Source organism: Rhinichthys klamathensis, unplaced genomic scaffold, assembly GCF_029890125.1.
Source record: "Rhinichthys klamathensis goyatoka isolate OS25496 unplaced genomic scaffold, OSU_Roscu_1.1 h1tg000264l_1, whole genome shotgun sequence".
Classification (NCBI taxonomy): Eukaryota; Metazoa; Chordata; class Actinopteri; order Cypriniformes; family Leuciscidae; genus Rhinichthys; species Rhinichthys klamathensis.
Window position 1 is genome coordinate 762,823 of NW_026606785.1, and position 22,877 is coordinate 785,699.

At 38.9% G+C, this 22,877-nt stretch overlaps 1 protein-coding gene across 1 annotated transcript in view; it reads left to right on the plus strand.

Moving 5' to 3' along the window:
- Positions 1–2,179: 2,179 nt before the first annotated feature.
- The window catches only part of ptk7a (protein tyrosine kinase 7a), a 50,880-nt gene continuing 30,182 nt past the window's right edge, over positions 2,180–22,877 (plus strand). Inside the window, exon 1 of the mRNA XM_056267852.1 lies at positions 2,180–2,570. Coding sequence (XP_056123827.1) covers positions 2,489–2,570 — 82 coding nt within the window. The 5' untranslated portion in view covers positions 2,180–2,488. The remainder of the gene's footprint in view (positions 2,571–22,877) is intronic.

Below are 22,877 nucleotides of genomic sequence, written 5' to 3' on the forward strand. Positions count from 1 at the left end.
ACATTTATAAATAAAACAATAGGCAGAGGAAAGCTAAACCTTCGGAAAACTAAACCTTTATTAATAGGATCATTACAAATGACATCTGTCACATTTATTTTACTGGTTAAACCAAAAAGATTTGAGAAGTGAGTCTACATTAAGAGTAGGAAGTGAGCCTGAAAACTTCTGTCTATGGGTAAATAATTGATAAATACTAATAATAAATTCAACATGTGGATTATATAGGATATACTTGGAAGTGTCAGTACAGTAGCAAATAATATCATTTAAATGAAAAGATTGGGCAAAAAATAAGGGGTTTAAATATAGGAGTACAGCTTAGACCAAAACTTCTGAATAAATCCACAAGAAAAGTATGTATTAATGTAACTAAATGTATCAACGTTTCATCCTATTGAGCACAAGGGCCTAAAACTGACTTTTTCCCACACCTGCCAATGGCCGGAGACAAGACATGAAACAGACAGTTATGACACTAACAGTTTAGATACCAGTAACAATTCACAATTCTCTCCTCCAATTTCAATACCACAGCTAGAACTGTCCTAACTAATATATGTAAATGTAAAATGACACAGCATAGTCTTCATTTTATCAAATAACATCGATTAATCCTTATTAAAGTTACAAAAGTTATTCAGTCAAGAGACATTAGTAATTTCCTGCAGCGTCATAGCCTAATTAGGCTACTGCCACTTTAAGAGCGAATGCACGGATCCAATATACACATGCGTTGTCTTTCTCTACTGTTTACATTCACTCAAGCCGTAACTGACTACGAGGATACTCGCCGTCAAAACATAATATAGTGTGAATTTTTCCATTAAAGCGCAAGAAGACGTGAAAGAGAGCTCAATTCAGTATCCGCGTGCTGTCTGAGACGAGTTCGCTTTTGCCTCTTCTTGCACTTGAATATTGAAATTGGCAAGGCTTAAACTTTTTCTTCATGTTTCTTCATGTTCATGTTCTCTCAACATTGCATTGTTAGAATTCATAAAAACGGTTCAGGGACCAAATGGCGATTTACACCATTTCATATACTTGCTTACTTTTGGCATTTGGTGAGTGACGTACAGGTTGTAGAAACATGTTTAGATATACTGTCAATTTTACAGGGCATACTTTTGTGCAAGATTTTAAAGTGGACATCCTTGGTCTTGTTGGAAAATCTCATTTTTATGGAGCAACAACCATGCTTTCTCCAAATCTATTTTGTTAATATAGTGCAGTCCAATGGGATCTGAGTGCAATTTTTTTTTTTTTTTTTTTTTGCGTTTCAGAACTTTTTTTTTTTTTTTCTTTTTTTTATTCAAGCACAGTTTACAGGAACGTACATTTCCATTATAAAAAGAATACATTGTGCAGTTTCCAACATTGCGGGTGTTTTAACATAAACAAAACATAAACAAAAGACTCACATCATCACATTTTGCCTGGGGAAGTACGGATTTACAAAAAGATATCAAATTGTTTACACACATTCACAGTTTTTGTTGCCTTTTGATTAAGAGAATACTTAATCGTGTTGACATATTGCTTGACCTCATTGTTAAAAGCAATAAAATATGTTTTGGAATGCGCAAACTTACATTTATGAATGTAAAATTTTGCCAAGAGATTATTGAGATTAATAATGAAGGTTTCATAAGGCCTATTAGTTCTGTTGGGGTCATAAAGGCCAAAAAGAACATCCTTCCAAAACAACTGGAAATCTTTCTCAAATTTTTCTGCAATAAAATTACAAATATCAGACCAGAAACTTTGGACAAAAGGGCAGTGCCAAAACAAATGGGTAACTGTTTCAATACTATCTGAGAGTGCAATTTTCAGTTCGTTCAGAAAGTGCACGTCACGTCACCGAGAGCTGCGCGTGCACGTGAGGTCTGAGAGTGCACGTCAGCTGCTGCCATTGGAAACCATAGTTGGAAACCAATGAATGGATCTGCCAATAGATGGCAGTCATGGTGAAGAAGAACAAATTATATTTCAGACCAGCTGCAATCCTTTTAATCATCCCCACTTATGCAGCTATTTTAAGTAATGCTTGAATATAAGATAAACCAAATGAGATGTTTTGAACCGAGTGAAACTAACTTCCCATCAGTGGTGTGTTACTGGTTTCCACTTACCTTCCTCGAGCCCGGGTAAAGCCCACCCACCTTCCCATCCACTCCCACTGGAGAGAGAAACACGACTCCTGTTCTCTCACACAAACCCCCAGCAGCACTGGCTCCAGCACACGGTCAGAGGGGCTCTTTGTCTCCATTTCCAGGAGGTTTCTGGTCAGTTCAGCATGGAGCTCTTGACACATCCAGCCAAACCCGCAACAGCTCCAAACTGAAGAGTGAAACTCCTGAAAGACTAGCCGCGAGGAGTAACTGGATTGTAGCCTTTATACAACAACTCACAACCGCAGAATTTCTACACACACATACACTTTTGAGCCTTTAATTCACACCCGTCGCGTTTATCGACTTCTGCAACCATGGGTTTATGGACGAGAAGACGCGAGCGCGAACTCGCACACGCCGAGGCTGTTTTCCTGGCGCTTACTCTGATCGGCGAAGGTAAGAGACAAAGTATCCATCTCTCCATCAGCGTTTCCCTGCTTTCCTGCTTCTCACACAGGTCAACATGTTTGTAGAAACTTCTTTTCCGAATGTTTAAAAAGTTATTAGACGTAGATGTGCGTGAAACTATTAGCCAACGCGAAGTTTAGTTGCGTTCAGACTTGGATCTGGATTTAACGTGAGTGTTTGGCACAGACTTTCCAGTCATTGTGTTTGCGAACGCGCAACTATTTCAAAGCTCAGAAAAATGTTTCAATGTACCCACTGACCTAAATAACACCGATGCTTGTAGATGAATGAACCAATCCACCCTCCTTTCCCAGAAGCCCGAGTACAGTAAGGGCTCAAGAGGCCTGTAAAATAACATTAGCATAATATTCTGTAAAAGGAGAAATGGGTCTGGTCTTATTATCTGTACTAGGTATGCATACTTGTAGTCGGCTAAGTGAACTTCACGAAGCACGCCTATCAACATGAGCTGAATATCAATTGCATCCACTTGGACTTCTTGAATTTTAATTAGACTTTGCTTGAGTTAAGTCAAGTTAAAGAGTTTTTGCGAAATGCACAGCATGAAGAATTCAATGACATTCCAGAGAAAAACGAGAAAGAAAATGAGTTGTTTAAGTACAAAGTGTGTATGTGTGAGATGTTAACTTTGACTTGACTCTGCAGCAGCACACGTCCAGGAGAGAACAATCCCATCTGTGTGGCCCGTGATGAAATATGCATGGCTGGAGCGTGTAGTTTATCTTGAGGGAGTTTAGGGGAGGTGTAAGATGTTAGTCCTGAAGCTTCTCTTCTGGGGACCATAAAACGCGGTACATGCTGTCCTGTGGAGTGACCCATCGCCGAAACAGAGCTTTCTGTTTTTGATCTCTTGATTAATTGAACCCGTGAGACGTGGCCACAGGAGTGTTCATGGAAAAACAAGAGGAAATGCTTGCGTGTTCAAAGGATTTCTTCCGGAGATTCTATCATAATCAATTCCAGTTCAAGTTCTTACTGGGTAAACGAAAAGTTCTACTGAATTTGTTGCTCTTTTTCAATTGCATATGGCACGGGGTCGGGTGTTCAATTCAAGTTTCCAAAGAGGTCCGGTCTCTTACATTTCCTTCCCAGCGGAAATCATGTTATACATTTCAATCGGGGCAGCCCTAGCACTTTGTATAAGAAAATATCTTAAACATTGAAAATAGTCATCAAAGATTGTAATCTTGGGCCATGGCAGTGATGTCTAAGAATTTTTACCAATATTTACCTAAATAAATATTGGATTTCTCCCAAATGGAAATGAATATAAAAACGTTAGTTCAGATGTTTTATCAGGCTAAGTCTATGGCTCATAGAAGGCCTTGTGACTGAGAAAACCTCTTAAGAAAACTATGAACCATTTTTATATTTTGCACAAAGTAATAAACTACTAAAAACAAACAATGTCCTTAATCTGATAAGCAAAACTCTCATGAGGACAAAACAAAGTTAAAGGGTTAGTTCACCCAAAAATGAAAACTCTGTCAGTAATTACTCGCCCTCATGTTGTTCAACCCCGTAAGACTTTCGTTCATCTTCAGAACACAGATTAAGATATTTTTGATGAAATCTGAGAGCTGGATCACTCCTCCATACTAGTCCATAGGCTTCTTCAGGGATTGAACTTGCCGGCCTCGAAAAGTTATTAAAGACATTGTTAAAATAGTCCGAGTGACGACAGCGGCTCAATCTTAAGTTTATCAGGCGACGAGAATACTTTTTGTGCGCAAAAACAAACAAAAATAACGACTTTATTTCAACTATTCATTTCCTTCTCTGTGGGCCTCGAGTGAGTTCACGTAGTGTAACAGCGCAGCGCTTCTGGGTTGTACGTCACACACAGGCTCACTATTGGCCGACGCTAGTCATGTGCGTGATGCGTGTGACGTACAACACAGAAGCGCTGCGCTGTTACACTACGTGAACTCATTTGAGGCCCACAGAGAAGGAAATGAATAGTTGAAATAAAATCGTTATTTTTGTGTTTTTTTGCGCACAAAAAGTATTCTTGTCGCCTGATAAACTTAAGATTGAGCCGCTGTCGTCACTCGGACTATTTTAACAATGTCTTTAATAACTTTTCGAGGCCGGCAAGTTCAATCCCTGAAGAAGCCTATGGACTAGTATGGAGGAGTGATCCAGCTCTCAGATTTCATCAAAAATATCTTAATCTGTGTTCTGAAGATGAACGAAAGTCTTACGGGGTTGAACAACATGAGGGCGAGTAATTCCTGACAGAATTTACATTATTGGGTGAACTAACCCTTTAACAAGTAATTTCAACGTTTTTTGTCTTCTCTTGCCATTTTTCCAAATTATATTTTTTTATTATGAAATGCTCTGAATATGCTGTTTAATAAGGCGAAATGTATGGGGGAAAAACGTCTAAATGCGCCACATGTTAGCTTGTCTCAAACCTGGTTGAGTTAAACGGTCCGAAATAGTTCTCGTTTTCTGCTGTGTTTTAGGAGAAGTGTGCTGGCCGTGTTTGTGCTAGTGTTGTTAATAACCGTGCCGTCTGCGGCTCTTCACGTCTTTAGCGGGAGAGGGAAGCAACACTCGCTGTGGAAAGGGCTTGAATGGCTCCGAAAGATCGGCCCTCAGCGCTTTACACTGTAGAAACGGTAAAATGCCGCAATCATGTGCAGTGGTCCGGATGAAACCAAGTCCGCCGTTTGAAGACCGCTGGCATGTTTGATAATGTCGTGCCACTGGAGTTTTAAAATCTGTAAGTAGGTCCTTTTGGTGTCTTACAGGGACGTGTCTTATTGGGAATGGCCTGGAACTGTGCTTTCCAAAAGGTCCACTTTCGGTGTTGCGTTGGACTTGGAATCCTATGGAAATTCCCATTAGGGTTGTTCAGTTATAACAGGAATCCACTAGTAATCTGCTTCATTGTTGGCCTGTGATCGAGATGGGCCATGCTCATTGTTGGAGCGAGGAACTGCCCCGGGGCCCGTTGAAGAAACGGCAGCATTTGCATGAAGACTTGAGAGATAAAAGGGTGGAGGGTCGAAACATTTCACAGGTACTTGAGGCTCTGCTTGATCTCGGGGACGAGGGGATCCATCTCCTGTCTTTCTCATGCTAATGGAGGACAGTCTGGGAAAGACGTCTCCCCCGCGATGCAGCGGTGAGGTGTGAGGCTCATCATGGCTGTTTGGACACTCCTTTATCTTAGCTCGCTGTGTTTCGCTGAAGTCCATCTTCTTATTAGATGTTTTCCCGTAAAATATTCGAAATTCTCGTTTGGTTTGTGGTCTTGATCATATTATCATAATCATTTACTTCATGGTCTTTTTAAACGTCACTCCAACAGGAGAAAAGGGAAAACAATGTCTCATAAATTATGAATGAGAGGACTTAGTTCCTTAAAAGTGTTTTTGTAATTTTGCCAGAGTAGTTCATAGAGTTTTAGTCAGAATAAACTTGAAGGATTTGACCAAATTTGACTCGGATCCTTGTGAAAAGTGATATTTGTTGGAAATGTTTTTGTGTAAAATCTGTAGTTCGGCTCTGGCTCAACGAGCTTTAGACATACTTTTTATTACATTTAGTCATTTCATAATCACTCATACCCAGAAAAGTACTTGGCTTCCATTTGTTGCGAAATGTATTATTTTAAAAAGCAAGTCCCAAAATAATCCACTAATGAACATGTCCTGGTCATATTTCAACCCAAAATCAAAAGAAAAAAGTATGAAATTACATGTTGTTGATTTTCTATATGAAGCCTTTTTTGAGGACAGTAAAGTTTTTTTGCTTTGCAATTTAAAAATATTTTCATGATGACAAGATTTCCTTAAATTCTCATTATCGTAATGCAAAAAATACTGTAATCTCAGTAAAATCATCCTGTTCGGACTTCGCACACAATATTCATCAGCATAAATGCAGTACTAATATTAAAAGCAGTACTAATACTATTAAACAAATTACTAGCTTAACATATTGACTTTACAGGTTAAATACTATTATGTTTTTTTTTTACCAATACAGTAATGAAAATGAGATGTTTTGCATTAAACCGAATTAAGGGGAAATGTATGCACTGTAAAACATTATATGATCAATAAGTTATGACAACATATTTTGATGAGTTACAGCAATGTAAAAACATAAGTTAAGCAATTTTCAACTTTTTTACAAGATTCAACTAATTTTTTTAAAAGGGATAGTTTGAAATACATTTTTGGTATGTTTTAGCTTACCTCAAGGGCATCCAAGATGTAGGTGTCTTTGTTTCCGCAGTAGTTTCAATTTTGATATTTTTAGGTCAAACCGTTCTTGTCTGTCAGTCATATAATGCAGGTCTATGGTCACCACCTCAAAGAGCACGCACAGAGAAGTCCAAATTAAACATGATTTAATGACTCGTAAATGTAAGTACACATTGATGGCCTAAGACACGAAACAAGCGGTTTGTGTGAGAAAACGAACAGTATTTATATCGTTTTTACCTCTTGTAAACACAGCCACGTCTAAGTGATCTGAGGGCGCCGGCGCTTCGGTCTGTGCGTTTCAAGAGGTAAAAACGATATAAATACTGTTCGTTTTCTCACACAAACCGCTCGTTTCGTGTCTTAGGCCATCAATGTGTACTTACATTTACGAGTCATTAAATCATGTTTAATTTGGACTTCTCTGTGCGTGCTCTTTGAGGTGGTGACCATAGACCTGCATTATATCACTGACAGACAAGAACGGTTTCACCTAAAAATATCAAAATTGAAAATACTGCGGAAACAAAGACACCTACATCTTGGATGCCCTTGAGGTAAGCTAAAACATATCAAAAATTAATTTCAAAGTGAACTATCCCTTTAAAGCAGATTCATGTATTTTACGTTGAAATGACCTAAACATTTAAGTTGATTGTACTTAATCTAAGACAGCAACTTTTCTTTACAGTGTGTATTGTCATGATTCAATATCACAATGCATAAGGCCTTAATGGTCCTGAAAGTCCATTTTTGTCTGGAAGTGAAATATAATATGGACATTGTTTTCATGGGACCCCTCCTCCCTCAGAGTAATGATTCTTGTTATCTTGTTAAAGCTTGCCGTCTGCATACTTCAAGCACACGTCAGGTCAAGATGTGGCGTTGCCAGCTGTTGTCTCGGACCGAATTTCTGTGGTGTTGTTTTCTCTAAAAACTATTTTGTTTGATGAAGTAGAAGACGCGAGCAGAACTCCACAGGAGACGTGTTGATGGACACAACAGCTGCTTCACCCCTCACACACTCGGCCTCGGAGACACGGGGTCAAGGCATGTTCTCAACGGAAAACGCCACTATTGTAGAGATCACACAGGTTTCTTAGGAAGTTCACACTCATTTAGGACTTGAAGCCTTTTGTGATGTGACTCATTGTCTTTTGTTTGCACGTTACTGTGAGATGGTAAAACACAAGAGGTATATTTTGGCAACAAAGAAATTGAAGTCTTGGACCACTCGTTCTTTATTATTACTCTTTAAAATGCTAGTAAAGCCTTCAACACTATGAAATAAGTCAGTTTCTGGCGAGAGGTGCTCCCTCCATCACCGTGGGTAAACTCAGCAGAGGGCGGCCATGTCACCGCATGTCTGAACGGGCTCCGGGTCTGATTAAACTTCAGGGGCGGCTGACAGCGTGCCTGTTTGATCTCTTGCTTAATTAACTTCTGTAACGACAGCCTGGACGATGCCTTAAGATCACTCTCAACGGCAGTGATGAAACGCAGAGACGCGTTTATCTTTCAGAAATATGAGCTCGGCTGGCTTTTATGATAATGTTGTGCCGTGCATCCATGAGATTGGCTAGCTCATTTTAAAGTGCAAACTGCACCCAGTCCTAAATATCAGGGAGGTTTAGAGCACAACCAATATAAAGGAGCTTCAGTTTGTAAATGCAAAATCAATGCACTTACAATGGAAGGTAATTTTGTTAAAGCAATCTTAGTGTTTTGTTTGAGTTGTACATTTTTAAAATGTGAACCATGTTTGAGGTAGGGCTGCTTTTTATGACTCAAATAAAGTAATTTTCTCTATATAAAGGTCCCTTTTTGGTATCCTTACCATATAATGTGAATTTTATTTTACTGTGTTTACTGAGTTGACATGGCGGGAGTTTAAAAATAGGACTTAACCTTTCAAGGTCGCTTGGTGATTTTATCACACTGGTCTTATGTTGTTGTTAACATACATTTTTAGGTCTTATGACTGAAATTGGTTATTATCATGTACATTTTCAATCATCACCGGGGTCAGATCATATGCAAACAATTGCTTCAGTCCACTATCACTCAAACATTTTTGAAGAAATTTTGGTAACACTTTTCAATCAGGTCTCATTTTTTAACTGGCATGCTAATGCTAACAGATGATACAGCTTTTGATCTTAAATGCGTTGTTGCTAAGATTAACGTTAACTAAGATTAATAAGTTCTGTAGAAGTACTGTTCATGTAATGGTAACAGATAAACCTTATTATAAAGTTTTACTGAAATTTGAAAGTCAACCCTGAATCCATTTTAGTGTTTACCCAAAGCAAACGTGGAAATTGCACTTTTATAGTATTTGAACTTGAAAATAGCCAAGGAAGCCTGGCATGGCGTTAACCTCCACCCAACCAATGTGCAATGGGTTATAATTGTGTATATCAATGTTTCGCAACATAGATGGACATCTAATGTGTGTTGACTCCGTCATATTCTATTTAAAAGTCTCAAAGGGATAGTTGTAAAAAGAACATTTGTAATTAACTCACTAATGTTGTTCAAAACCATTTGCGTTTATTTATTCTGTGGAACACGAGAGCGTAGACATGCTTAAAATCTGAATAAATCTCTCTGAAGTGCTGCAAATGTGAATGAATTGACTGTTAATGCAGTTTCTCCAGCCCAAACCCAATCGAGCAGCAGAAACAGCTGTCGTCTCTACTGTAAACCATTCAGCTCATGGGTTTGCCAAGTCCTGCCCGCGATTCTCCAACGCTCTGCTGAAGACTTTCACAAGCTGCTCTTCAAAACCACAATTCCATCATCAGAGAAATTAGTTTGACCAAATGCAATGATCTGCTCGTGATGCATACGGCATATGTGAAAGTTTCCCTAAACTACATGTAATCCCTCAAAGTAATACAACTAAAGCTGTTTTCCCTGATCCACAAGCTATTCGTTGCTAGCGTTCCATGAGTTTGGGTTGGTTTTTGGGTGAACAGTCATATTTCATCACAAAGTCCAAAGATAAAAGTTATATTTTGCAGAAAGAAAAGTCTTTTACATTAGGACATAATTTTCATGATAAACAGGTTTTATTACAGTAATGCAAAAAATTGTGTTCTCAGTATTATATCACATGACAAGCCATGTTGGAAGGGAATTTTGTGATCTGTTCTGATAAAGGAGTCGTTCTTCAGGGTAGGAGATAAACCGAGGGGGTTTGAGGCCTGTGTGACGTCGAGTGTGTCCGGCTCTTCACAGAGCGAGTGGTTCTTGTTAGTTTTGATAGGAGAATGAGAGCGATTACAAGAAGCGCATGTGCTTTACGTTACATTCGCTGGCCCTTCCCCCCGCTTCGTACTTAGCATTCCCCTCCTTCACCACAATGCCGCCCAGATGATATTTAATGAATAAAACCTGTGAGTGTTTCTCAGATGGGACTATGTACTGGTCTCTCTCTACCCTCGGATACACAAGAGTAGGTCTTTGAATCATTAATAAGTGGGACTTCAGCCTCGGACGTTCGTGTTTAGTTTGACATTCTGAAGGGAAAAGGTTTTGCTTAATCCAAACAATAGCTCTGGATTTTTGGTTTATTTCATTGTTTGCACATGCGCTGTTTATTGTTACACTGGATCTGTTTGTATTAGGGCTCCATGGTGTCTCCTGAAACACTCATCAGATGCTCCCGCTGTTTAAAGTTGCAGAGCAAGTGTGTGAAGCTCTCGTCATACTCCACAAACGCTCCTTTAATGTCGGCTAATTGCATCAGATTCCAGGTCTGGTACTGTAAACACGTGGAGGGTTACAGGAGGCTGTCGGACTCCCTGTGGAGCCGGCAGTGTGAACCGACCCCCAGGACTGGACCACGTGCCCAGAACCAGCGCTTAGTCATGAATCGCCTGTTTCCCATATGCTCTTCATTCTCGACTCATTTATTAGTGAGGACAAGCAGAAAAGTTTCCCTGATGTCCATTTATAATGTACAGCAAATATTTAAGAAGGTCATTTTCCATGTTCCAGTCTTTCTAACACTAAAGCCATGTGAAAAACCAAAGCATTTTTAGCCAACAGAAAACACCATTCGCTCTTGAGTTCTTGAGTCTTCTCAAGAGTTGCTATAATATGGAATATTACTACTATTATTATACATTGCAAATAGTTTCTGAACATAAAAATGTTGAGACAATGTAAAGTGGCCCTTGTTTTAAATTATTTTGTTCCGTTGTTGTTGTCGTCTGTTGCCGTTGAACAAGCCGGATGTGGCAATTGGTCGGTGTGGAATTAGTCCCGCCCCTCCTCCACTGTGATTGGGCCGCTGGGTAAAAGGGGATGAGCGCTGCTGGCATTTTCGTACACGCAGTGCTCCCGTTGAAAACAACTAAAAGAAATATGCTGGGGTTAGGGGGAAAAGGCTTTGGTGGACACACGGCCTGACCATTTAACAGGCAGTTTTTATTTCCGCACCTTTAAGAGTTATGTAAATGTAAATGGATTCTGCTATGATTGGCTAACCTCTTCACTGACAGGTTTGCTGTTGCTCTAATAGCCTAGCTAGCACTGCACCATTGTTTTGTCTTTATCTATTCATTTATTCAAAAATATATTTTAAATGCAAGTAATTTTGCATAATGACTTTAATACACCTCTTCTATGGTTCATTTTGATATTGTTTTGGTGGGCATAAAGTCAAAAAAGGGTGATGTAACTTTCCTGATATCATAATAAAGAAAAAAAATCTTAAGTAGTTTGGAGTAATCTATTATTATTAGGATTATAGGAAAAAAACATCACTGCTTATTAATATTTGAAAGAAAAAACAAAACATCAAATATCATGCAGAGCTAATGGCTGCGTGTCAGGGTCAATAAGTCTAAAATATCAGCTGATTTGTCCTTTTTATGTCAAAGTTAGATTCAAGTTGTAAAATGTCACGTGACGCAACTCTCCAAAAACGTATTTATGAATTAATAATTCATTACATTTCTAAAAATATGTATATATTATTTTTTTTTACCTTGAATGAATAATATATTTAAAAAGGGAAAATAATTAAAAGGTATACACATATTTAAGGAAGATATTTTATTACTTGGTTACTTCACACAACATTTTTGGAGTCATTCAATTCAAACATAAGTTTTTTAAATCATATGAAGCCAACATTAATATGCAAACTTCTAAGAAGGGGGCGCACAAGCCTTCGGAAACCTAAAATGACAAATGGGACACCCTAGGTCTTGTGAACTTAACGGAGACATGCATACGGCACCCATTGTAAGTCCACAGGACCGCAAGTGCGCATGAAGTGTGCCATTTAGGACAGTGCCATTTGGGACAGGGCCATTAAGTTGGGTCAGCAGAGGCTATTTACCATTGAGAGGTAAAATCGATCCCACAAAGCCAGTCAGAATATGAGCTGCCCTATATGAGTTGTCTATAAACTCGCCGTTGTTCTTTTCAGGGCTCTGCTGGTTTCGCCCCCAGCGACACCCCCTCTACCCTCCACCCATCATCGCTCGTATAAACACAGAGAAGCCCATGCTTCGCCCTGCTAATGATGTAAGGTGTTGGGTTTCCACAAGTGTGGAGGCTCCGCTTGACCCTTCAGACCTCCTCGTGAATGGCAGTGAACAGTGAGTGAGTGGACCACAATGCAAACGGTGTCATGGGGTTCGCCCTCAAAACACTCTCACTGTCCTGATATCGCAATGAAAACTAATTTAAGGAATTCAATTCTTGAACATCCTTGAGCTCAGTAAATGGTTTGGTGCAATCTGTTATTTCTTAAAGTATTTTAACAGAACTGCTCATGAATATTTGAAGAAGAAAAAAGTGGTTTTGAATTCTTCTGACCACGTGAATGGATAGTTATGGATGGCCTTGAGAGTGTGTTGATGCTATTTTACATTTTGGCAAATTGGTTGTAAATTGATTGCAATTGTTTTTGTACGATCTGCTCATGGCCCACCAAGGGTTAAGTTATCAATTGAAACATTTGAGAAGGCAAGGTTGCTTCAGGTTTTGAAATGTCATGTAGTGCATCTCACCAAAATCCTAAATGTTCATTATATCTGTAAACAATTTTTTTTTTTTTTTTTTTTTTTTTTTTACCACATGATAATTTTGATTTGAAAATTTATATCTTGAAAATGGTTTCAAAACTCTATAAAACAACACGAAAACAAAGAGGACATTTATAAAACGTTCTCACACCTTGTTCTTCACTCCTGGCTCGTTTAGTTTTATTTGGACCCTGGTGCGTTTCCTCTCTTAGTTCGATTCATTAAGGCATACATGAACATGGAAATGGGAAACAATGGGAAATGTGTTATATAAAAAGCAGTAGTGTCTGATTCTGTGAGTGAGCACATTAGTTATCACCGTTGAAAACCAAAGAGCGCCTCTTCCTCTTAAAACGTGTGTTGATCTTAAAAAGCCTTGATAAGTTATTTAAAGCAGGAATGACGGCATTCCTGCTCCAGTGTTTGCGTCTCGACAGCTACAGATAAAGCCACAATAAGCTCGCGGAACGAACTTGTCTATCATCTTGATGGACGGCGCAGAGGAAACTCTAACCAATAAGAGGACAGTTGTACTCGCATGTGACTTGCATAAACACATTTTGGTACAAATTGAAAGGTTGCCTTGTGAAAGCGAACCGAACCATGAAAAAACTGCAACATTGAAACACATTAAGCCCTTGTTTCGGAACAAAGCAAATGATCAACAGGTCTTAAAAAACACCTATTTAAAAAATGTTTTATTTTGGAATCTCATTTTTGCCTTTGGGTTTCACAAATTAACCAAAATGTTGCCTCACTGTAACTATTTTTTGTAAATGTATTTGTACATGAAATCCAGTTGAAAACTCGTATCTCTTAATATAGTCCGTCTAGCAATTACTGTAAACAATTGTGTATATAAACAGATTCCTGCTGTGACACTCCCTGAATACCAAATCAGCCTGATGGGAATGTCCTGTAATGTAATTCCTCTTTGGCGCCTGGCACCTCCGCCAGCCGACCGGCTCTAATCGGACTGGATTTGCAGCGGTCCCTCTCGCTGTGTCACGAACCCCACCCAGTCCTACAGCCACCGTCGCTCCGCCTCCATGCTCTTCTTATGAGCCGAGAGGTGGCACCTGTTCAGCCATGTCCGAGCGCAATATGACGACTGCGATACGGAGAACAGCTGCCAAAACAACTTCCTTCCTGCGTGAAATGAGTCTCCCACCTATTCAATAGATGAGGGAGCACCTTGCAAATCTCCCTGTTTTGGGGTCAGAGGCCTGGAGTGGGCAGACTGGACATCAGGGATAACAGGCTCTAATATCTAGTTTCCCTCGGGGAGAGAAACGGCTAAACGACAATTACCTATTATGTCTGAAGCTAGATCTTGTCTGGGTATTTTCGACGAGTAAAACATTCCTGTTCTCCAAGTAGAAACACCTGTTCTGTGACTGCTGATAGGGAAATATGTGATTTGAAATGTAAAAGGTTATTTGAGCTATAGCTATCAGCCAATAACAGTTTAACAATGACCATGGTTAAACCAGGTAGATTAAGTGGTAATTCCTTCTTGCAGTTTCAAAATCTTCAGACTATTTACCTGGATAGTTATGAATTGCCATGAGTGTGTTGATACTACTTTTACATTTTGGTGAATTGGTTATGAATTCGTACAATCTCATTCCTTTGGTTTTGTATGATCTGCTTACAGTCCACAGAGGGTAGACCTTCATTATTGGTAGTTTCCCCCTATAAATCTTATTATTCACCTACAAACCAATACAAAATTGCTACAAACTCCTAAAATAGCTTTAAAATAGTTTTCTCATACGTGTTACATCAGTGTTAGCTATATATTGGCCATCTTGATTTCTGTTGGCATCGGCCATTGACAAACTTGCATGGGTCAACTGGATGGGTGAAAGATTTCACAAGTTGGTCACGGAGATTCACTGCATTGTTTTCTATTGATGTTGCTTTGTGCTTTCCATTTTTGCCCACAAAAATCTCATTGGTCCAAGTCCACATAACTGCATATAAAAAGTAAAATATTTTTGATTAACTGTGTTTTTTTTTTTTTGCTTAAGTGTCTGGAAAAAAGGGCGTTTGGAAAATCGTCTAGTGTCAAATATTAAAATATGATCTCCTAAAGTTGAGGTATATCCAGTTCTTACCCCTACAGTTTTCTGTGGGCCGACCCTCAGCGGTCACATTTCCAAGTGGGCCGTTCTCATGGTTTCAGATCAGATTAACAACCCAATTAAAAGGCTTGTGTTTAAAGAGGACAGGTGGAGTTCATCAGCACCAGTTATGTGGGTGCTTTACTGTCTCAACATCTGTGGGTGGCACGATGTGTGGGGTGGGTCTGAAGTTACAGTGCAGTCCGAGTCCTCCACCCCAAGGGTCTTTGTTTCATATGCCAAGTACATCATTGACTTATAAATCAACGGCTCTTTCTAACTCATCCTCCCAACTGCATACCGACTGTGCTTCTTGTTGCACCTTTAAAGGGGTGGTGTAATGCCCTTTTCACAAGATGTAAAATGAATCTCTGATGTCCCCAGAGTGTGTGTGTGAAGTTTTAGCTCAAAATACCCAGCAGATATTTTTATATAGCATGTTAAAGTTGTCACTTTTTGAGGGGGAGCAAAAACGCACTGCTTTGTGTCTGTCCCTTTAAATGCAAATGAGCTGCAGCTCCCGGCACAGGGGGCGGAGCTTCAAGAGCGTGTGTGTGTGTGTGTGTGTGCAATATATTGGCGGCCGATATTAGGCATTTTCCTAACTATCGGCATTTATAATGGCCGATAAACGAATTTTTTTTTTAAATGCGGTGCGGTGATTCATGTAAGGGTGGCACTGCCAATAAAGCACATAAAAGCTGTCACAAAGAACTGGCAAAAGTAATGATTGTGAATACATCAAATATAGCAAGGAGACATTTTAAGGTTTATTAATAAACAAGTGTTTTCAGTCAGTGTCGCTGCAAAGTTGACGATGCTGACTCGCGATCTTCAGTGAACAGGCCAGAGAGAAATGCACATCTCATACGGATTACAGCAGAGAGCAGTCTGTCTTTCGTTTTGAATTGTTCTGTTTAAAAATAGACATTTCAATATATATATTTCTCAGGTCTATACGCTGAGTTTCGGTTCATTTATGAGACGAGTTGCAGTTCACTCGCCGGCGCCTCCGTGTCGAGATTATCTATTGTCCGCTATATTTACTACTTATTTATTAAATCCAGGCAATTGGTTGATGAAACATTGATTAAAATTAAGATACAATTAATAAAAAAACGAAATTCACTTTAATGAAAGGCTTTGTGCTTTCTGTTTGAGCGAGGTCTCTGCAGTTCTAAAGCACTTTAGTGCCGCTTTCAGAGCTTGTCACGTCCGTAACACTTTTTTTCCTCATAAATGCGAACACGAAAAATAAAATAAAATGAATATTTTATGTTCTGTTGAGAGCCAACCCTTCTTCATCCGGTTGGTAGTAGCCTATTACTTTTGATTTGCGCAGTGTAATTCACAGAATTGATTTCTCTGCTACCAGCCTCTGTCACGTATTGTGTGAGCTTGTGATGACTAGAGAAAGCGCGCAGCTGAGAAGTCCTGATTATATTGTCTGCTATATTTACTTCTTATTTATTAAATTCAGGCAATTGGTTGATGAAACATTGATTAAAATGCGTTGCGCGAGGGACAAATCTCCTACAGTAAACTGATGCCCCATTCTGCTTTGTATCGGGCGCTTTTTGTAAACAGCTGTTGCGACACGAGCAATAACGGCCGCGTCCGGTGTAGACCGTGTTAAAGCTCATTCTGCCTATAACGCTACGTTACACAAGCAATAATTTATATAATTATAACTAGGGGTGTAACGATATTTGAACCGAACCGAAAAACCGCGATACACCACCCACGATACGTATCGCGATACTCTCATGGCGAACCGAACACGCCCCGCCCCCTGCTGCCCCGGCTCATTGCACCTCATGTGTTATGTGTACACAACGAATACAGGGCTGTTGCCTAACCACCCTTAACCACATATAATCGCAATAAGCTTAGTGTTTTGTTACTTTTGATAATAAGCAAGGTGTAATCTTTCAAATTATGTCTATTTGATCACGAAATGCAAACAATAAATGCCGTTTTGGCGCTCTTAGATGTGGCGTGACAGATATCACTGTATGCATGCGGCAGCGCGGAGCGCGATCATCTCTTCCTCAGTTACAGAATAAACATGAATGGACACCCGAAGGTATGTTGAAAGATACAGTATACTTACTGAAAGGCATCATAACTCGTGTAAACACTCAATCAGTGTTTCAACGGCGGAAATACGTCAATAAAACGCTTAGTTTTTCACATAGCTTTATATTTACCTCAGGCAAGTCATTCAGTGTCCACAGCTTGCTGGTTTGCTAACTCTTTCACTAAATAAATGCTATATATTAGCCTATATATTATATTTTACTTAACCTGTTTATGATATCTTGATTATTTAATGTATGTTTAAAATAGTTGTCATGAAAATAACAGCAACTGTGTAAATTATTATATAACAATAACAAATTAGAGTAAAAACATGTTAATGCAAAAATTGCCTTATGTGCAGTTTACATGTTTTCATACAATTTGTTATTTGAGTGTTGATTATTATTATTATATCATTTAGGCTAAAAGTCTAGGCTCTGTTGTTAAGCTTTAATGTTATAGTAATGTGCAAGTAAGGGCTGTAGTTTACAGCATTAGCAGATAATTTTGTTATCCTTAAGAAACGTTTACTTGTAATTGAATTAATTTAAAGACAGACACAATTTGTTCATTAAAGCACTGTTTAATAAAAAATAAAAGCAATTTTAGCTTTCTAAACCCCCCCACCCCACCGAAATGAACCGAACCGAACCGAGACCTCAAAACCGTGGGACGAACCGAACCGTCAGGTTTGTGTATCGTTACACCCCTAATTATAACACTGTTTCATGTTTAGTACTACATTTTGCTTACTACTAATTTAAAAATAGTATAAAGTGCTGTACATATGTAATTAAAAACGTTTTCATTATGATATTATTAGTTTTACTTTAGTAAAAAGATCTGAGTTCTTCCTCCACTGGTAGAGATTAGAGGAATTAAGACTAAAAATAGAAGATAATAAGGTTTTGTCAGTGACACTTTCGATATATTTATTGATACAAGTTATGTTTTACATAATGTGACTAAATTAAAAGACAAAGTCGTTAGTGAAGATTATGCAACAGTATTTATAATATAACATTAGAGCCCGACCGATATGGATTTTTGGGGGCCGATACCGATATTAGGGAGTAAAAAAAGCCCGATACCGATATATCGGCCGATATTATTTATGTGTAAATTATAATACAGTAGCAATATTATTTATGTGTATTATAGTACAGTATACCAGTCAAAGGTTTGGACACTTTCCTATTGGTGTGTACAAACTTTTGATGGGTACTTTACACAGTAGCTATAAACAGAATAAATATATTTTATAAACACGTTTTGCAATGATCACTCAAATGTGGTAATCAAACACTTGTGTGACACAGATATGTAATGGAGGCAGGGGGAATGATAGAATGAGAATTATACAGCTGAGCTGTAACCAAACTAGTTTGCATTGCATGTTATATTATATTATATTCTAAATACTGTTGCATAATCTTCACTAACGACGACTTTGTCTTTTAATTTAGTCATAACTTGTATCAATAAATATATAAAAATTGTCACTGACAATACCTTATTTTCTTCTATTTTTACTCTTAATTCCTCTAATCTCTACCAGTGGAGGAAGAACTCAGATCTTTTTACTAAAGTAAAATTAATAATATCATAATGAAAACGTTTTTAATTACATGTGTACAGTACTTTTATACTATTTTAAATAATTAGTAAGCAAAATGTACTAAACGTGAAACTAGGTTACTCTTAATGCAAAATGGCCCTATATAAAGTGTTATAATTATATACATTTTTGGAATATTGCTTGATGTTGTAACGTAGCGTTATCAGGCAGAATGAGCTTTAACACTGTGTCTACACCGGACGCGGCCGTTATTGCTCGCGGCGCAACAGCTGTTTACCCTAGACAAAGCAGAATCAATTTACTGTCGGAGATCGCTCGCGCCACGCATTTTAATCAATGTTTCATCAACCAATTGCCTTAATAAATAAGAAGTAGGCCTAAATATAGCAGACAATATAATCACGACTTCTCAGCTGCGCGCTTGCAATAGTCACAAGCTCACACAATACGTGACAGAGGCTTGTAGCAGAGAAATCAATTCTGTGAATTACACTGCGCAAATCACAAGTAGGCTACTACCCACCGGATGAAGAAGGGTTGGCTCTCAGTCTCCACAGGCTACATAAAATATTCATTTTATTTTATTTTTCGTGTTCGCATTTATGAGGAAAAAACAATGTTACAGACGCGACAGTTCAGCACTACGGACGTGAGCGCTCTGAAAGCGGCACTAATGCTTTGAAACTTTCACATAGACATCAAAAAGAAAGCACAAAACCTTTCGTTTCAAAGTGAATTTCGTTTTGTATTAATTGTATCTTAATTTTAATCAATGTTTCATCAGCCATTTGCCTGGATTTAATTTATAAGAAGTAAATTTAGCAGACGATAGATAATCTCGACACGGAGGCGCCTGCGGGTGAACTGGAGCTCGTCTCATGAACCGAAACTCAGCGTATAGACCTGAGAATTGAAATATATCTATATTAAATGTCTACTTTTAAACAGAACAATTCAAAACGAAAGACAGACAGACTCATGTAATCGTATGAAATGTGCATTTCTCTCTGGCGCGCGTTCACTGAAGATCGCGAGTCAGCATCGTCAACTTCATCTTTGGCTGACACTGACTGAAAACACTTGTTTATTAATAAACAATTAAAATGTCTCCTTGCTATATTTGTTGTATTCATAATCATTACTTTTGCCATTTCTTGTGACAGCTTTTAGGTGCTTTATTGGCAGCGCCACCCTTACATGAATCACCGCACCCGCATTTTTTAAATATTCATTTATCGGCCATTATAAATGCCGATACCGATAGTTAGGAAAATGGCTAAAATCGGCCGATAATATCGGCCCGCCGATATATCGGTCGGGCTCTATATAACATGCAATGCAAACTAGTTTGGTTACAGCTCAAATGTATTATTCTCATTCTATCATTCACCCTGTACGTCACACAAAAGTGTTTGATCACCACATTTGAGTGATCATTGCAAAACGTTTATATATTTAATCTGTTTATACTGTGTATTCTATATACAGTACCCATCAAAAGTTTGCACACACCAATAGGAAAGTGTGTCCAAACTTTTGACTGGTACTGTACTATAATACACATACATAATATTGCTACTGTATTATAATATACACATAAATAATATCGGCCGATATATCGGTATCTGGCGTTATTTTATCGGCATCGGCCCCCAAAAAACCATATCGGTCGGGCTCTAGTTAGCAGCTGCGATTACCTCACGCAGGCACACACTAAAATTTCAGAAACTGTTCTGCCTTTAATGTTCAAACCGGAGTCAGTCAAAGATGGAGAGACTCAAGAAGAAGTGACAACACGTAGAGCAACAGGACGTCTCTGAATGGTTCGTTGATGTTGCTGATGTGGAGTTAACTATCTTTAATTAGCATATTCTGTCATGGTAATCTATAAATCGCTCGTATAGGAACTGTTGTGAGTGACATGCTATTGCATGTGAAAAGACGGATGCTACAGTTTGAGCTGACTCACAAATGTGCTCTTCTACAACAGCTCTTCCTCTTGCCATCATGCACTGTGTGTTCCCGGGGGCGGGGCTTATGCAAATTTCAGGGTTGGTGATGTCACTAACCCGGGAGGAATGTGGTGTAGTCCCTACCAGCCGTTTGTTGTAGTCCTTAAAAAATGATTTCTTTAAAAACAAATATCTTTCTTTGCTTTGAACTTTGAGCGTCGTAACTTTGCAGATGTTCAAACAGTAACATTACACACTGACTAAAGCTAGAAAAGTGAAATCATACTCAACCACCCCTTTAATACACAGTTGAAACACCGTAAAACTGCGTCGGCTCTGAAATACTCGATTGTGATTGGTGAATGGAGACATTCTGCAGCTGAACTGTGTAGTCGACAGGTTTATTTTGTGTTAATGACTGGCTGAATGTACAACATCCCTTGCTTGTTTAATGGAAAATAGTCATGGCTGATACAAGCGGATGAGTGTGTCCCAGATTCTCCAGCGGTGGATCGAGTTCGACCGCAGATGCGCCTCATAAAGGTTTGCTCCGCGATGACTGCTGCCATCAAAGGGCCGTTGTGAAGCGGTGAGCTCAGTGCTCGCAAGGAAGACTGATGGTGTAAATATAAGTTGGAACTATATTTGTTAGATTTCTGGTCCTTACGGTCGAGTATGTTTGTGTCTAGAGTAATGTCAGAAAACATCTTTTTGGATGGTTGCTTCCAAATGTTTTGGTCTCTCCAGTATCTTGAGGTTTGTGTGTTGAAAGAGGCCAGTTTGAACACTTTGATAGTGTTAGGGCACAGCCCAAGCTCTTTGGAGAGGTTTTTTGAGCAAGCCTACATTAAGTTTATATGTTCTTCAGCCAATCAGGTTCCTTTCCTGGTTCTCCCCGGGCTTGTTAGTTGTAGAGAGGGCATGAATGGCATCTTTGTCCCAAAAATTTCAAATTCCTCCACAGGAATCCAGGAAGTGGAGAGCAACTCCAGCCAGGTTAGGGCTCTTGCCCTGAAGCGTCCTGCTCTCATCAGGGCTAATGAAACTCGTGTTGATATTAGCTGCTTTTGAGGACTTCAATATTAAACACAACATGGTTTCATTTAAAACATTGTGCAGTTGGTCTCATTGCGACATATAATGCCTTATTTTGATAATATCAGTTCTCCTTTTGATATAATGTCCATAACTAGTGATCTTCAGTTTTTCTCTGTCTCTTATAAAGTAACTGTACCATACTGACGCCCATGTTTAGGGTGCGCCGATTGACCCGCCACCGATAGCTATCAGCTGATAATCGGTTTGATCGGCATTCTCATACACCGATCTCATGCTGACGACGCATAAAATAATTATAATGCTAAAGGTGAGGTACAATTCATATTTCTTTTTTAAATAACATGCAAAGTAATTTGAAAACGTTGTGTGAGACGTAATTTCGCTCATGCACACTCCAAGCGCACACACATAAGGCCGCCTCACAAACAGCTCGCCAGTACCAAATTGCGCTTAATGTTCAAAATTACTGTCTTGATGAGTATCCATGTAAACAGTCGTTTTTTTGCTCATAAGTGAACGTAAATAGTTGTGTAACAGTATGGCCCTGTCCCAAATGGCACACTTCATATGCACTTCCGGTCTTGTGGACTTGCACTGGCTGCCTCGTGTCTGTTAAGTCCATGAGACCGGAGGTAGGGTGTCCCATTTGTCATGTTAGGTGTCAGAAGGGTGTTTGTGAGCGCCTCTGAGAGCGCGGTCGATATGCGCCCTCGATGTGCACTTTTGCTGAGCTCTACAGCAGACGTCTTCCCGACAGTCAAAGCGGCGTTACGTCACGAAAGTGCCGACTCGGAGGAAGACCGCGAGTGTTTAGGGTGCCATTTGGGACGGGGCCAATGTTGGATCTGTGCATTCGGTCTTAAAGTGACAGTAGCCTAAAAATCCTGCTGTTGTTTGATTAACATTAATGACACTCACTGCTCTTCATTGACTACATTTTGTAACCTTAATTGTAAGGATAAATCTGTATTTAATTTATTCAAGGAAGGCCATCCAGTATTATTTTACATTTGATTCCTTATTAAATTTAGCTAGTTTCTTACCTCTATACTACTGTTATTAGCCCTACCTGAAAAAAACTTAATTTAAAGCACTGTTTATTTTATTTGTACTTCTATTTGTGCTACTGCTTGTAAATTGATTTATTCATTTTAATTTTAGTGTAATTTCTAGAAAATTTAGCTTTTATTTCGATTAGTTTTTTGT